Consider the following 15,351-nt stretch of genomic DNA (forward strand, 5'->3'; position numbering starts at 1 on the left):
AAGGGGTTGGAACAAAAAGCAGCTGATTGTCTGAGCACGGCTGGCCAAGCTGTGTTCAGGGATCTATGTGGGAACGCATCTCTCCAGGGACGAAATGCCCGTGGCAGGGGCTGCAGCCACGCTGTGGACCCTCTTGTCCCCTTCCCCTCACTGAGCGGGCTTTACACTTGTGGGGCTTTACACTTGTGTTTATTTTCCTGCCTGCCCTCGGTGGGGTTTGTCGGGCACCCCTCCTTGTGCTGCTCTGGGCTTTTCTGCCCTGCCCTGGGCCCCGCGGAGCGCGATCCCCCTCGGGGAGCCGGGGCCTCCGCGGGCGGCGATGGAGGCGCGGAGTTCCCGGCGGGCCGGCCGCCTCCCCGCCCTCCTTCCATCCTCCCTCCCTCCCTCCCTCCCTCGGCGGCGTGTTTGGGAGGGAAGGAGGGGGTGGAAGCCGGGCCGGGGCGGCCAGCAGGCAATTTGCATGAGAGACAGACTGGGAATGAGCTGGAGTGGGCGCCTCTCCGCGCACACAGAGCGGGGCAGGAGGGGGAGGAGGAGGGAGCTGCCGCCGCCGCCGCCGCCGCCGCCGGGGAGAGGCGGCGAACTCCGGGCAAAGTTTGGAGCCGCGGGCCCGCGGCGCTGAGGCAGCGGCGGGCGGGGAGCGGCCGGGCCGGGCCGGGCCGGGCCGCGCGGTGTGAGGGCGGCGGGGCGAGAGCGGCGGGCAGAGCGCGGAGCCGGCGGCGGGCGCTGCCGGCACAGCCAGCATGTCCTCCATCCTGCCCTTCACTCCTCCCATCGTCAAACGGCTCCTGGGCTGGAAGAAAGGCGAGCAGAACGGGCAGGAGGAGAAATGGTGCGAGAAGGCGGTGAAGAGCCTGGTGAAGAAGCTGAAGAAGACGGGGCAGCTGGACGAGCTGGAGAAGGCGATCACCACGCAGAACATCAACACCAAGTGCATCACCATCCCCAGGTACCGGGGTGCGGAGGGCGCGGCCCCCGGGGAGCGGCGGGACCCGCAGGGACCCCCGAGCTCCGGCACGGCCGGGACGGGGCTGGGTTTGCGTCCCGGCCCTGCCGCACTCGCTGCGGGGTCGGTGCTCTCTGCCTGCTCCTTATCTAGCTAAGAAAAACCCCGTAACTGGCTACAGAATTGAATTACTCTCTAGTAACGAGAGCGAAAACGTAGTGGAGAAAATATGCCTCGAGCCGAGATCATAAAAAATGAAAAAAAAAAAAAAAGTTGGAAGCGCTGCGGATCAGTTCCACTCACTCTCATTGTCAGAAGTTTCAGCGTGTTCTCAAGTGCTGTTGCATTAAGATTTTCTTGTGATTAGTGCGTCAGGAAAACGGTTTTGTTTGGGTTGTTTGGCTTGTTCCTTATTACTCCTCTGTAGGGGTGATTTAGAGCCCTGCTCTGCCGATGTTTTCGAGTTACTTTTTAAATCGGGAATGCAAATGGCAGAGCTGAAGGAGGTCGTTTGGAGTGCAAAAACACCCCACACACGAGGGTGAATATAACTGATTTTTTCCTCCATGTTTTGAATGAAAGTAGATTTTATTTTTAGTCTGCATTCCGAGCTCGATCCATAGGGCCATCATAAATCATAAAAGACGCGTATAGAACTATCCCATCTAAGAATCATTTTCCAAGCAACTTTCAAATGACTGCCCACAAGTGGTGTTTTATTGCTGCAGATTGTTGATTTCTGTGAGCTCAGCCAGATGACTGCTGGGTCTGTTCCTGATTGTTGTTTGAGAGTACTTTTTTTTTTTTTAAGCAAAGGCCAAAGTTCATCCCAAATATTTGAATGCTGCATAATTGTGTGCTTCTGCGTGAGAAGATATCTGTGTGTGTGTGTGTATTCATGCTTCTCTCTGGCACAAACAAATGTATGCTTTCTTGGTTGTCAGATTGATTTAATATGCAGGAGCTGATACAAAGCAGCATCTGTTGCATGAAAAAGTGAAGCAAGTAGCTTAGAAATGTGGATGTTTGGAGCTCCTAACATTTTCTTCCAACAACTGCAATGTTTTTTTTAAAGGAAAAATAAAGCCTCCTTATCTTTTTTGGTGCTGAATGACTGTGGCTAAGATTTTGGCCAGAAATGCAAATGAGAGCTCCCAGCCTTTGTTAGAGTTGCTCCGGCTTCTACTTGAAGCAGAAATCAAAACCTGTAGAGCTACCACGCAATACAAATGCCTTAAAACCTATATTTTTAAAGTTCTTGGTAAGCAGCGTGCTTTCCACGTAGATAATATCCCCGTTTAAAGCACTTGCCTGAAATATTTACCATTTGAAAAGAAGAAAATTGCTGGAGCAGCCCTGCTGCTGTGACCTGGGTATTGTGTCTGGCTGATGCTGACCCGTTAGGGAGCAGAGCATGAAGGCCCCTGGAACTTCTGTGACTCCTAACAAGGTGGCTTAGATAAGGAAGGATTTGATATTTTAGGATTTAAAGGAAGAGTTGGGCCAAACACAATGCTTTATTAAAGAAAAAAAAAAAAAAGAAAACAAGTAAAGGTTGAAAATAAATAACAACACAAACATATATCACAAGTCATAAATACTCATCTTCAGAGATTGTCCTGGCTTTTCCTCCTCTGTTAAAGAAAATCTGTGCAGAAATTAAAGCATTTCATGTTAATTTATGTCACTGAGCCTGGATCTTGCAGATCTTAAACCTCGGTATGGGGGAGGCATCAGCCTGTTTTGGTGGGAGCCCCTTATACCTTGGCGTTCGTTTTTAAACACAACTTCATATCTGCTTTTTTATTGTTCAGAAATGACCGTGGTTAGGTTTTCAGTGCTGAGAAGTTAACATCTGTGTGCCGGGGCTTGGGGAGTGCTGTGGGAACATGGAACGATCTCTCTGAAGTCAGTGCAGAGCTGCAGCTCTGACCAGGCCTTGTGACTTTAAGAGCTGTGCCTTTTCCTCTGGGCTGCACTGCTTGTCCTAATGTATCTGTGAATCTGATTACTGTGTCATCTGAAATTAGTGTTTGCAAGACGATTTTAGCGCGGTTTTAGTTTGCTGTTTGTTTTTTTCATTGAATAATTTTTACGTATGTCATTTTACTATTTACTGAAATAATATGTTGGGGAGGGGGGAAAGGGGGAAAAGCATCATTAAGGATTAGCTCATGTTGTGCATTGTCTGTAATGCATCAGTAGACTGAATTACAGTGGAGCCATGCCAGTGATGACTCTGGCCCAGCAGGAGCAGGGTAAGTCCAAAATTAGCTATTGTATCCATGAGAGAGAGCAAGTTTCACATGGAAAAGGGCTGGAGCTTAGCAGAAACATTGCTTGTGGGAATGAGGGCTACGCAGCAAATTCCTGGCCTGATCAGGTGGGACTGTTTGAAGAAAGGACAGGAAAAAAAGATTTGTTTTGTTGTAGTGCTAAGGAATTAGAATAACAAATGTATTCCTGCTGTCATGTTTATCTGCTGGGATCTGGAAACATGCTATCTCCTGACAGATTAGTAAACAGGGATTAGTTTATTTGCTTGTGTATTTGCTCAGCATGTATTACCTCTCCAAGTGCTCCATTTCTGAGGTGGTGTGACAGACACCCCAGGTTTTCTGTTGGGAGAACCTGTGGCAGACAGCAAAAGGCTGGAGAGGCCTTCAAGGATTTCAGTGTGACTCTCCTGGCAAGAAGGATTTCTCCTTCTTGTTTTTACTGTTAAACCTCTGTGCCCTGAGCTGGTGGCCTTTGGTGTCAGAGCTGACCTAGGGAGTCGTGGGTCTCCCTGGCAGAAAGGTTTTTGCATTCTGTATTGGGTGATAAAAGTTGAGAACACACATTCTTCTGCCCATTAAAACGAATCCTTTGTCACAGTTGCATTTTCTTGAAAGCCCAGCTTTCAGGATGAGCATTTTTATCACTTTTCAGACCCACCTGAGGACAAGTGTGCCATTAACACCTACCCAGCAGGGGCAGCTGGGTGTTTGTGGCTTCTCTGCTTTGCTCTGTGAGCAGGCAGTGATCTGCTCCAGCTGCTCGCACGATGTTTGGTGGCTCTGTTCTCTTCTGAGACCCAGAAATGCGGTAAGAATGGCACCTACGTCTGACATTCGTACAAACCTGCAAAAACATGAGTTTCTAACACTATTGTGAGCAGAAGAGAAGCCGTTTTGTGCACCTAAGAAACCAGCAGCATGTGCCCTGGAAATGAAGTGTGATGAGTGTTTAACTCAACATTTTTAGGGTCTGATCTGCAGAAACCACGTGACGGGCACTCAGTAATTTCTACAAGCTGTGCAGTATCTATAGTCTTGCTTTATGGGATAGTAAATGCTTTATTTCAAGAGCTTTACACACACAAAGACATAAATCTCCTGGCATTTTGTAATATATTTTCATATGCACATTTTTCTTTTGAACTTATTACTGTATTTATTTGTTTTGGTATCACCAGTGGTTTTAGGGGAGCCAGGATTCCTGTATATAAGGAACACCTTCTTTTAAGTGGTGAGGTTTTTTTTTTAATTTAGAAAAGTTTTGAGAGAGGTGGGTGTTATTTCTTGAGGAGCTCATCTGATAAGGGTAGAATGTACCAATTGAAATGGAAACACGGCACATTTGCTTCTTAAAAGCCACTGAACAAGGTGTTCCTTAAATGATTTACATTTGGTGGGGAAAACCAGGAATAATACACAAGGAACATAATGCAGAAGGATAATAAAGAAGGAACATAAATATTTCAGAAACATCTTGGGTGTGAGCACAGCTTCGGTTGTTTTGGGAGTCGACCACACAATGTTTACAGGACGTGGTCATGTTCTTAGGTTTGAGGTGATACCAGGAAAATAGGAAAGCTGTGAGGATGTTAAGTGGTAGAGGCTGTCTCAGGACCCTGAAGGATGTTGTGGTTTCACACCATGGTGTGATTCTGGGGTCGTTGGACTTGCTCCTTGTGGGTCCCTTCCAGCTCGGGGTATTCTCTGATTCCACACTCCTTTTGGGGCTGCTGTCCATCTGACTGCAGTAACCAGCAAAGGACCAGTCACAGCTTTGTGCGTCCATGTGCATATTTATTTATTTTTCAATGCCAGTTTCAAGCTACTTGTTTTCAGTTTTCTGTCTCTGAGTGAAGAGCTTTAATATTTCATGGCTTTGTCTGGGAGTGCCTGCAGGGGCTTAGCCCTGGTGTGCAGGGGTGGCTACAGCCCAGTCCCTGTGTGCACACACCTCTGGCTGCCATCACCCTGCTCAGCTCCATCCTGCTGGGGATTTTCCTGCTGTGTCAGTGACCTCTGTCCTGCCCGAGCTTTATGGGCAGGTTTTACAGCCCTGCCCGGCCTTTGTGCTGCTGCAGTGCCCTCATCACGGTGGCACCAGCTGAGGTGGCTCTGTGGGACTCTGCAGGTCAGCTCTGGAGGTGAAGGTGCACTGAGTGCACACGAGTCTGACACAGCTCCAGGAGTGTTGGGGCAGCGCTCTTGGGCACAGGGTGTGACTCTTGGCATGGTCCCGTGCGGGGCCAGGAGCTGGACTTGTGATCCTTGTGGGTCCCTTCCAACTCAGCTTTTTCTGTGTGATTCCATCACTTTGTGCCTGCAGTCCTGCTTGTCCATCAGTGCCTTTCTCATCCCCCCGCAGGTCAATCCCCCTCTCTGGGCACAGGTTTCTGCTCCCTGCATCCCCTCCAAGGTTTTCTCCCCACCTTGCACTTGTTCCTGCCTCTTACACCAGCCTGGGTGATGTGAGTGGAGTTGTTGTGTCCCACACGATGCCATTCCCAAAAACAAAGCACTGCTGTCAGGCTGGAGCAGCAATGTTGGTACAACCAGTTGGGGAGCAGCTACACACTCAGTTATTGTGGCAGGGACAAGGAGCTGGGAGAGCAGGAGGTGTGCTCCCTCCCCTCAAAGAGTTGCTGCTGGAATAGCACAGCAGCCCTTTATTAAGGTGTCTCCTCTTTTTGTAATTTCTCATGCAGTCACTACAATTCAAAGCCTTTTGCCAATATTTATGTTTATTTTTTTTTAACTGAGTTGTGCAGGGCAGCCTACATTTGCATTAAAACCAGTGATAAAACTCCTTCTGTCTTGAAAAACAACCAGAATGTTTATCCAGGACACTGAGGGGCTAAGAGGAAAAAATGGATTTTACCATTGGTTAAGATGCTTTCAGGTATTCATATCTCTGCCTTTCATTTTTGTGCCCTTTCTCAAGAGACTAAAAGAGTTAAAATAGCTTCTATTTAGAAGGGACTCATGATGTTCTCATTATATTGTGTAGTAAGTGTTGAATCTGTGGGAAATAAAATGTTTAAAATGGTTGCTTAACTTTCATAGTATTAGGAAAAGACCCTGAATATCACAGTCATTTAAATATAATGAGAAATAAATGCAAAAAATTGATGAAATACAGAAATACACACTGTACGGGATTATCACATCAGGGATCCAATTAAAAGGAGTTCTTCTAATAAATATTGGTTTAATAATGTAAACTTGTGATTGCTATATTATTACAACAAAAATAAAATTAACGAGATTTAATGGACTGAGCAGCCATTAATTTTCACTTGTTAATTTATTAGGAACTTCTAATGCTGTTAGATGCACAGTAAAGCCATTATCCTGCATGAACTACTTGATGAAATAAATAGGGCCAACAAGTGCTCGAATTAAATTGAAATCAGTTTTTATTCCCAAATTATCTCTTTCTGTTGTTTGGGTTGTTTTTTTTATGATTACTGTGTTCTAGCTTTCCTCTACTGAGTGCAATTAAATGTTCAGGGCTGGGATGCAGTACTCCTTCAGCCAGGCTTATGAATAGTCCTAATTAACTTTTGTCCTTGTCTGCCTTGATGTGTTTGTAAAAAAATCCTTTTCCAGTGCCGAGCAGCCTGTGCTGGTGGGCAGGGAGGGGAGCGCAGCCAGGGCAGAGGTTCCTGTCCAGACCCTGCACTTCCAGGGGGTGACTCCGCCAGCTCCAGCAGGCGTTTGCTGATTCCGTTTGGAATCGGTGGTAATTCCTTTGCGTAGCTCAGGAGCCGATCATGTGTGGATTGTTGCACTAATGCTGCTTTTAAAGGTGTCGTGAAGCCTTTCAGACCTGAGCCTCATTTGCTGGCATTGCTTTGCCCCCAGAGTGGTGGGACTTGCCCTTGGGGAAGTTTGGCCGCTCCAGGTACTGTGTCTCTGTACAAACAATGCAAAGCCAGAGCTCTTTTTTTCTGTCTTAAAGACTCAGCCCCTCAGAGGACACAAATGGGAATGGGAATGAGCTATTCCTGCATAGTAACAGCAGCCCTATTAAAAACCCAGCCAAATAAAACCAAGGGTAACCCTTAACTTCACAAGAGCCCAGCCAGGTAAGAAATAACACCCTGCTTTTTAAAGTGTCACCCAGGGTTCATCTGAGCTCCAGTGGGAAATCTTTGTTAGCTGAGGAAACCTAAGATGAGTTCCAGATACCCAGATTTGTTCCTTCAGCAGCAAGGGAGGTTTTTGTGTGCTGCAGAGACTTCTGACAGCTGCTGCTGTGGAAAACATGGATCACACCTCTCACTGGCGAGCCTCGTGAAAAAACGTGCTTGAAACTCCAGTGAAACCTACCTATGAGAAATGGAGCCTGTGTGAGTCTAGGAAAGGTGAAGAGGTCATCCTGATCGATTTTGTGTGTCACGAGAAACCTTCACAGCTCACCTGCTGTCAGCACTGGGTCACCAGGGCAAGGAGGGGACGCGCTGCAGGTGGTGCACTGTGCTCTGTGTGTGCCCAGGTTGTCCCGGAGCACCTGCACGGGTGTGACAGCACCACGGATCAGCTCGTGGAGAACGAGGGGAATCCTGGAGAGAGGGACTGCCGTGGGTGATGTGGCAGGATCCTCTCCCGGGGTTCTCGGGGTGGAAACAGTGGGTGAACCCTCCTTAGCTCACTTAGTTTGCAGTTGAGAATTTCAGTGAATTTTCCTTAGAGATTGCGTCAGAGGAAAGGTCGGAGTTTCTCTCCGCAGCGGTGACGTTCATTAACCATAACTCAGTCTTTTTTTGAAAAGGAAGTCAAAACAGAAATTTCCTCCTTTGTGGTGAAGCTGCAGCCAGCAGTGGTTGAATGATGGATGCTGACACTGACTCTCCTTTTTCACAACAAAAGAGGAGAAACTTTGTCCTTCCTGTTTTAGTTGCTTGAACGTGAAAAGAGAAATTCACTTACTCTTCACACACATAGTTAAGGTTCACAAAAAATACTGGGCTGAGAGGAGGACATCTGTGGCTCGTGAGAATGCCTCTGTTTCTGTGTTGAATGTGTGACTGTTGTTGCTTTATCTACTTAACAGCTGGAGAATTCTTTTTTCACCAAATTTCCTTTCCCTCCATTAACTGGAATTTTAGTGTTGCTGTGTGGGAAGACAAAGACCCAACTACAAGAACCTTTAATTTCGTTATTCTGAGCAAGACCAGATGTGGGTTTTTTCATAGGGAGGTGAAGTCTATGGTTTTCTTACATATGGAACTGTACAGAAAGGTCCTTATTGTTTGTTGAACAAATTGTTGTTCCCCTGGACTCAAGACGCTGAGCCAGTTTGTAGCATGTAACATGTTTGTTACATGTGTAACAAACAGTATCTGAAAAATTCTATCAGTGTTTCAAAAGCACTCAGGCTAAATGAAAGGCTAATAAGCAGCTGGAGGCTTTTCCCACTCTTTTTGTGGTTGTGTAGTTACATGGATTTCAGTACATTTACTTCCAATTTACAGGCAAGTGAGGAAGAGTCAGGCCAGCACAGGAAAGTAGCGAACTGAAAACAGGGGAGAGATGTTTGTACGTTGAATATTGTCCACTTTTCTCTTTTAAAATCAGGGATTTGGTGGCTTCTGTGGGTTCTTGGCAGGATTTGAAGCCTGCCCAGCAGAGCCTGTGAGACCTGGGGGCTCCAGCCCCAGGAAGACTGGGATTGTCAGGCCTGGGCTGGAAATCTGGCAGGAGGCCAGGCAGGATTTAGCTGGAAGTTTGATGAAAAGGATACTTCTCTGCAAAACATTTAGTTTTCAGAGGAGTTCACTCATATTTCAGTGAGGGTTTGCTGATGGGCACTGGTGGGGCCGGGCAGAGACCCTCCATGTTTGTGGCTGAGGTACCTCTGGAGTGGGTGATCCTGTGCCTGGGCAGAAGGCAGCATTGGGCTCTTCTGTCTTTGGGTTTTTTTTCCCTTTTAAAAGCATTTTAACCAGCTTTGAAACCAGTGGTGAAGCCCTTGTTGCAACGTGCCCCTGCCCTGCCCCACAGCTCCACAAGCTCAGGAAGCAGAAATGTTTTCTAGATAAAGCCCCCCACAATTACAGGCCTTGAACTCAGGAGAGCACAAGGTCTGCTAATGACATCTGTCCCTGCTTTCCCAACAATCAGCAGCCTGTGGGATAAAAAGTCTGGAGTAGTTGTTGATGCTGGCCTGCAACCTTCAAGCAAAACTCCAGTGGGCACTGGAGATGCTGGATTAATGACCTTGTAAGAGTTTCACAGGCTTGGCATGGGCAGACTTAGAGATGACTGGGCTAATCTTTCCCCATATCTGCTTCTTGGGCCTAAGTTTACCTGACTTACTCAGTATGAGTTTCACCATCAGCCAAATCTGTCCTATTGGCCTGTTTTGTGTCATTGTTTTCTGATCAAAATTATATATATTTTTTAATAACCAGTTTTTGCACAAGAGTGGTAGAAAGTGCAAACCAGATGTGAAACCACTGGTAGAATGAAGCTTTACACAGCAAAGTGGCAAATTTTAAAGAGCAGATAATCACTGCCCGCTTTTTGGAGCTGGTACAACTTTCTAGCTGATTTCTGTTGCCAGTAAAAGTCTGCTGGCACTCTGCAAGCTGAGTTGAGCTTTGCTCTGAATTAGATGCCATAAATAACTCGTGTGTAGGTAGACAGCTGATCATTGAAGCTTTTCCCCAAGCCTGGTTCTGCTTGTTTGGGAGAACTACAGGCTGAAAGTTCAGGTATAGAATTGCAATTCCATCTTTGCTTTTCCCAATCATAACTGAATAAAGATGGGTTTTCAGTTGTGGATTGCTGCATAATGAATGCACGTTGTGGTTAGGGAAGGCTGAAAATATCAGGGTTTGTTCCACACCACTGTGTAACTGTGAGCAAAACATTGCATCCTGCTTGTACCTTAACTACCTCCCAGATGCAGTCCTTGCCTGTCAGGGAATTTAATTACAGTTGGGAAAGCTCTTAAAATCCCAGGATTTTAAAAACCTGTTGCAAACCCCATTACCTCGCTGCTTTAAAAAGCTTTGTGCTGCTGCCCAGCAGCAGAAAATGAGCACACCATCTCATTTGTACTAAGAAAGCAATTTTAATTTTTGTTGGAAACTCTCTTTGAAAATATGTAGGTGCTACGTCAGTGAGAATATGAAAATTCCACAGATGTTTAGTGGTAAACCTTGGCTGGGTTTGCCTAATATTTATCTATTCATCTCTGTAGCAGTGCCTCCTGTACACATGGAATATTTTGACTGGTTGATATACATCAGAGCACAGAGTTCTGCTCCTGAGCTCCAGTCTGAGGTCTGTTAGCACAAGTCCAGGGGAAACTCTATACATGTAGCCTCATGTTTTCAGTTAAGCAATATTCTATAGCCATATGTGAATTTAATGCCATCCAAATACAGGATGGTAAATGAAAGAAATGTGTGTCTGTTGCTGGTAGACTTTTACAACCACGACCTGCAGCAAAACCACTTGGAAAAATGTAATTTCTGTACCTATAGCTGTGTCTTTTACTGAATGTTTTGGCAGCCTCTGAGTGTTGAGCACTCACATCTATTTGCTTCAAAGCTCTTTTGCATCTGAAGACTTTGTGGGGAATTGTTCTGAAAGAGATGACTGAAAACTAATAGCTGGCCATCTGGCTGGAAACAACATTATTAATTAAACGTTCTCTTTTAAATCATTTACAAGTTTGAAATAAATGCTCTTTTCAAAGCTATTGAAGCAAGATGAATTTGAAGCCCTGCTGTGGGAAACAGAGTATTTAATGTATCCTCACTAAAATTAAGGATGGAGAAGTAACATCTGAGATCAAGGTTACTTAGATAAGCTGAGAGCAAAACAGCTTCTGGATTTTTTCCCTGTGTGTTTTACATGGTTACTTTCCTTGAAGGAGAACAATTAAGCTCCAAAGCTGGCAGCTACTCCCATTTAAAAATAATAATAATAAATCTTTACTATACAATATTCATTGAGTCCTCTTAAAGACCTTTTCATTATGTGCTTTTGAAGGGAGAGCATTTGTGGCCTTTCATTTTAAACCAGAGTTCTGATCTTAAATCCTTTATAGCAGAAGGATTTTTACCCTGTTTTGCTGATGGGGGGAAAGTGAAATCCTGAGAATGGGTTTGATTTACCTGAGGCTAATGGGGGCAAAGGGCACTCGGGTGCAGACATCCTCAGTTTTCCATATCCAGGACTGAAGTGGCATTTTCCTGTGCTCTGGATGGAAAACAGGAATCATTTCAAAAGCTGCTCTCTCTGTGTTACACCAGTAATTTGTAGCATGGGGACTTTATATTCATAAAGCTAATTTTCAGCTAAATAGAGGAAGAAGCCTCTAGCATTTTAGAATCCTGGACTCAGAACAGTGTGGATTGGAAGGGACCTTCCAAGCTCATCTTGTCCAGCTGCCTGGATGTGCTGGGACATTTTTTACTGGGGTTACTCAAAGCACCCTCCAGCCTCCCTTGGAACACTTCCACTGGTAGGACATTCACAGCTTCTCCATACAAAAGTAAGAAAGAGCTGAGGATACACCTCAGGAGATACTAACTCATTTTATGTCCATATGGATGAGCATGGAGCCTTTCTGCTGTGATTTTTCAGTACCTCAAGGGTCCCAACAATTATTTCTGAAGTGTCTGAGTGACCCAACAACCAGCTTTAATTCAAACCTCTCCATATTCCAGTTCCTGGTGGCTACATGTGGAAAATATGTGTATTAGGGTATTGGAACAGAGATATTCTAGCCATTTGGATGGATAGAAATTCATGAAGGGAGCACCCTTAAATAGAATTGAAAGAATAGTTCCCTGTAAACATGCCCTCTGTTTCCTCCCTTCTCCATTTGTTCTCTGATGGGGTTTGTGGTGTAAAACAAAGTTGGTGCCAGACACAAGTGAACCCATGGAGCCAGTGGAGGTCTTGGAAATGCTGGCCTGAAGTGGGGTCCTGTGAGTCCCTGCTTTGCCTGCCAGGCTCTGCTGGTTTGAAGGCCCTGCTGGGGGAACTGCTTCTAAACAGGAATAAAAATAGCCATTGGAGTGTTCTGATTTTAGAAAGAAAAAATAGCATTTATTGGATTATGATTGGCTGATGACTTTGAAGCTGGAGACAGTTTTATATTACAGAGCTTCTCACTCTGCTTATTCTCTCAGTTCCTGTTCTCCCCCTCCCCTCGTCTTTTTCCTCTTTTCTTGCTTTCTATTTTTAGGATGGCATTTCAGAGTTTCTGCTCTACTGCCAGACCAGCTATTCCAGAAGAAAGAGGAAAGGTGGGAGGTAGAGCTAATGAGCACTGTTATTAATTTGGCTTTTGAGCTGGTGTTCAAAGTTTATGTGTTTCCAATTTGTCTGATAGTCAATGAAAGATCTGTTTGTGCTTGAAGCCATTGATCATGCACATTTGACAGTCACTTCAGTAAAAGAGAGAAGAGCAGGAAGTTTAGGACTGGAGAGAGGCCATTAAAAGTTTAAGGTCAATGTTATATTTTGTTGTATGTGTATATTTAGTTTTTTAATGCATATGTAAAAATTTGTATCCCATAGAATTAGCTTCAAGTGGAACACGGCATTTAATTAATCATTCTGTGGAGAAAAAAAGTATTGTAACTTCATTAAAAATGGTAATGGTCTGTTACCATTGGAACAAAACACTTGTTTAGTGTTACATATGCCCACACAAATAAAATAATGGGATAAAGGTTTTCCAGTCGGCTCTAATGCTGATCAAAGTTGCTTTAAGGGCATAAAAGCAGGGAGAGGGAATTTCAGGAGTGCCCTGGTGGGTATGGATGTGCCATTCCTGCCCCTCCTGGGAAGGGCTCTGCTGCTGCTCAGTGTTCCCTGAGCTGCAGCTGCCCCGGGGCTCTTGGCTCCTTTGTGCCTTTGTGACTCTCCTGTGTGTGCTTTTCTTTGTTTATTTGTTTAGGGGTTGGGGTGGTTTTGTTTTTGTTTCAATATTATTTTTCTCCCTTGTGCCGTGGCTGACAACCTTAACCAACAGAGAAAGATGGTTATTGGGAGGGCAGGGAAGGGGACAGAAATGTTCTTTGTTGTGAAAGCAAAGGGATTTGCTCAGTGTGAATGTGTAAAACAATCCAGCCACAGGTTGGAAGCCTGAGTGGGGGTGATTTTTGTTATTAGTTCAATAAGTCACGTTTTTCACCTGTGTGAGTTTGGGACCATCATTTTTGCACGTGCAGAGCAGCTCTGGGTTTACATCACTGTGAGAGGAAGTGGGGAAGCACAGAAGACTTGATCACACTTTTGCTGTAGGATCACCTCTTGATTTTACAAGTCCTGTCACATTTCATTCTTAATTTTGCTTTGCAGTCCCTGTGCTACTTGGAGCTCTGAAGGATATTTTTCTAGGCCTATTTGAGGGTTGAATGTTGTCAAAAGGTGGCCGAAAGTTGGTCCAGTGTAACTGCCCATGTAATGTATTGCTGCAAATTAAATAACCCAGGAATTATTTTTGGAAGACAAGGATTATTTCAAGACACAGCTCATAACTTTTCTACCAGTGATTCAATAACTTATTCCTGTTGGTTAAAAATTGCACCTCATGCCGAGTTGGAGGCAGTGCCAGCTTGCAGGATATTTTTTCATTTTTTTTTTTTTTTTTCAGCAATGAGGTTGTTACTCCAAGGTACTTATCCCTTTTTAAATAAACACATTTTAGAATCAACAGGAGACAAGCTAGTCTTGTGCTTCACAAAGCTGCTCCAGTTTGTTTTGTGGCTGTCAGGGACACTGAGGAGTGCTGCCTAATCTGAAGCTGGCAGTCCTCTGGGAATTCAGTGTACAGCCTTGCCCACAGGATAACCTTTCTCCAGTTTAGCTTTCTGCTGTTATCTCCTGGCACAAAAGAGTGGAGGAGAGAGCCAGTCAAGTGTTGAAAATTTGTCTGTATTTATATCTCCTGCATGGTTTTCAGGCCTGAAGAAGGTGACTGAGGAAACCCTGAGTGTGTGTGCTGTGCAGCAGCTCATGGGGGTGAATCTGCTCCTGGGGGTCTTTTTTGGGAAGTTTTAAATGAAGTTTTTCACAGGCTGAAGAAGCCAAAAGCCACTGTGAATGTGTGCAGTGGGCTGGCAGATGCAGCTTGGTGTAGCAAGGGGCATTACGTTGGTGGAATGAGATAACAATAACCCCTGCTTTTATTTGTCAATAATTTTTTATCTTTTACTTTAAACCCAAATATTTTCTTCATATGCCAATAAATGGCAGAGTGGATTTGGACCAAGCAGCCATCTCTGGCTGTGCTGCTGAGCTGTTTGGAAGCCAAATTAATTGTAACAGAAATGACAGCTCTGAATGTCTGATTTCCATGTACTTTTGTACTGTCATATCTCTCCACATTATGATAATGATAGATCGGTAACATAATTCCATTTCTGGTTTCCACTTCAATGGGTGTAGCCCCTGTTGCCTACAAACCACTGCAGGAGTGGCACCCACTGGTGCAGCAGCTTTCTCTGAAGAGCGTGCCTGTGCTGAAGGGGTTTGTTTTCTCACATCCCACACCGGGCACTGGCAGTTTCCTGTCACCACCGCTACCAGGGACTGTTCAGTACAAGTTTGTGGCTTATCACCATCATTTCATGGTGAATAGGCACCTAACCAACCACATGCAAAAGGCGCTGCAGTTGGCCATTTGGGGACTGTGCTGAGGGTGACAGGCACTGAGGGTGCAAACCCCGATGCCTTTTGATGTCCCCTTCAAAGAAAACGCTAAATGCTGTTTATTGTGCGAGGTGAGCGGCCCGTTAGTGGCCATGTCCTTTCATGAAGAACTTGAGCTCTTACATTATCCCTAGTCTGGCACTTTTCCAGAGTGTTGAAAGCGTTTCTGTGCTGGAGCAAGGTGTTACAACAAAGTCAAACGTGGGTGCAAAACTGCCTGGGTGCAGCAGGGATTTGGCATCACCGTGTGGAACGTGAGGAGCCGAGTGACCCTTGTGCAACGAATAAATGAAATCCTGCTCCATCTTCGGAACGAGTCTGGCTCTGCAATTCGGGCATTCCTTGCACGCAGATCATTAATTGAACAAGAGGCAACATTACCTGGCGGTTGCCTAATCTTCCTCCCCATGTGCAATAATCTGCGACCCAGATGTGTTGGACAAT

At 45.3% G+C, this 15,351-nt stretch overlaps 1 protein-coding gene across 2 annotated transcripts in view; it reads left to right on the top strand.

Annotated features, from left to right (window-relative positions):
- Positions 1-382: 382 nt before the first annotated feature.
- Positions 383-15,351, top strand: part of SMAD3 (SMAD family member 3) — a 69,813-nt gene continuing 54,844 nt past the window's right edge. Inside the window, exon 1 of one of the 2 annotated variants that reach the window (XM_064389350.1) lies at positions 383-949. In XM_064389350.1, coding sequence (XP_064245420.1) covers positions 744-949 — 206 coding nt within the window. In that variant the 5' untranslated portion in view covers positions 383-743. The remainder of the gene's footprint in view (positions 950-15,351) is intronic. The other variant, XM_064389349.1, reaches the window with a different exon arrangement.

This window comes from Passer domesticus, chromosome 14 (assembly GCF_036417665.1).
Source record: "Passer domesticus isolate bPasDom1 chromosome 14, bPasDom1.hap1, whole genome shotgun sequence".
NCBI lineage: Eukaryota > Metazoa > Chordata > Aves > Passeriformes > Passeridae > Passer > Passer domesticus.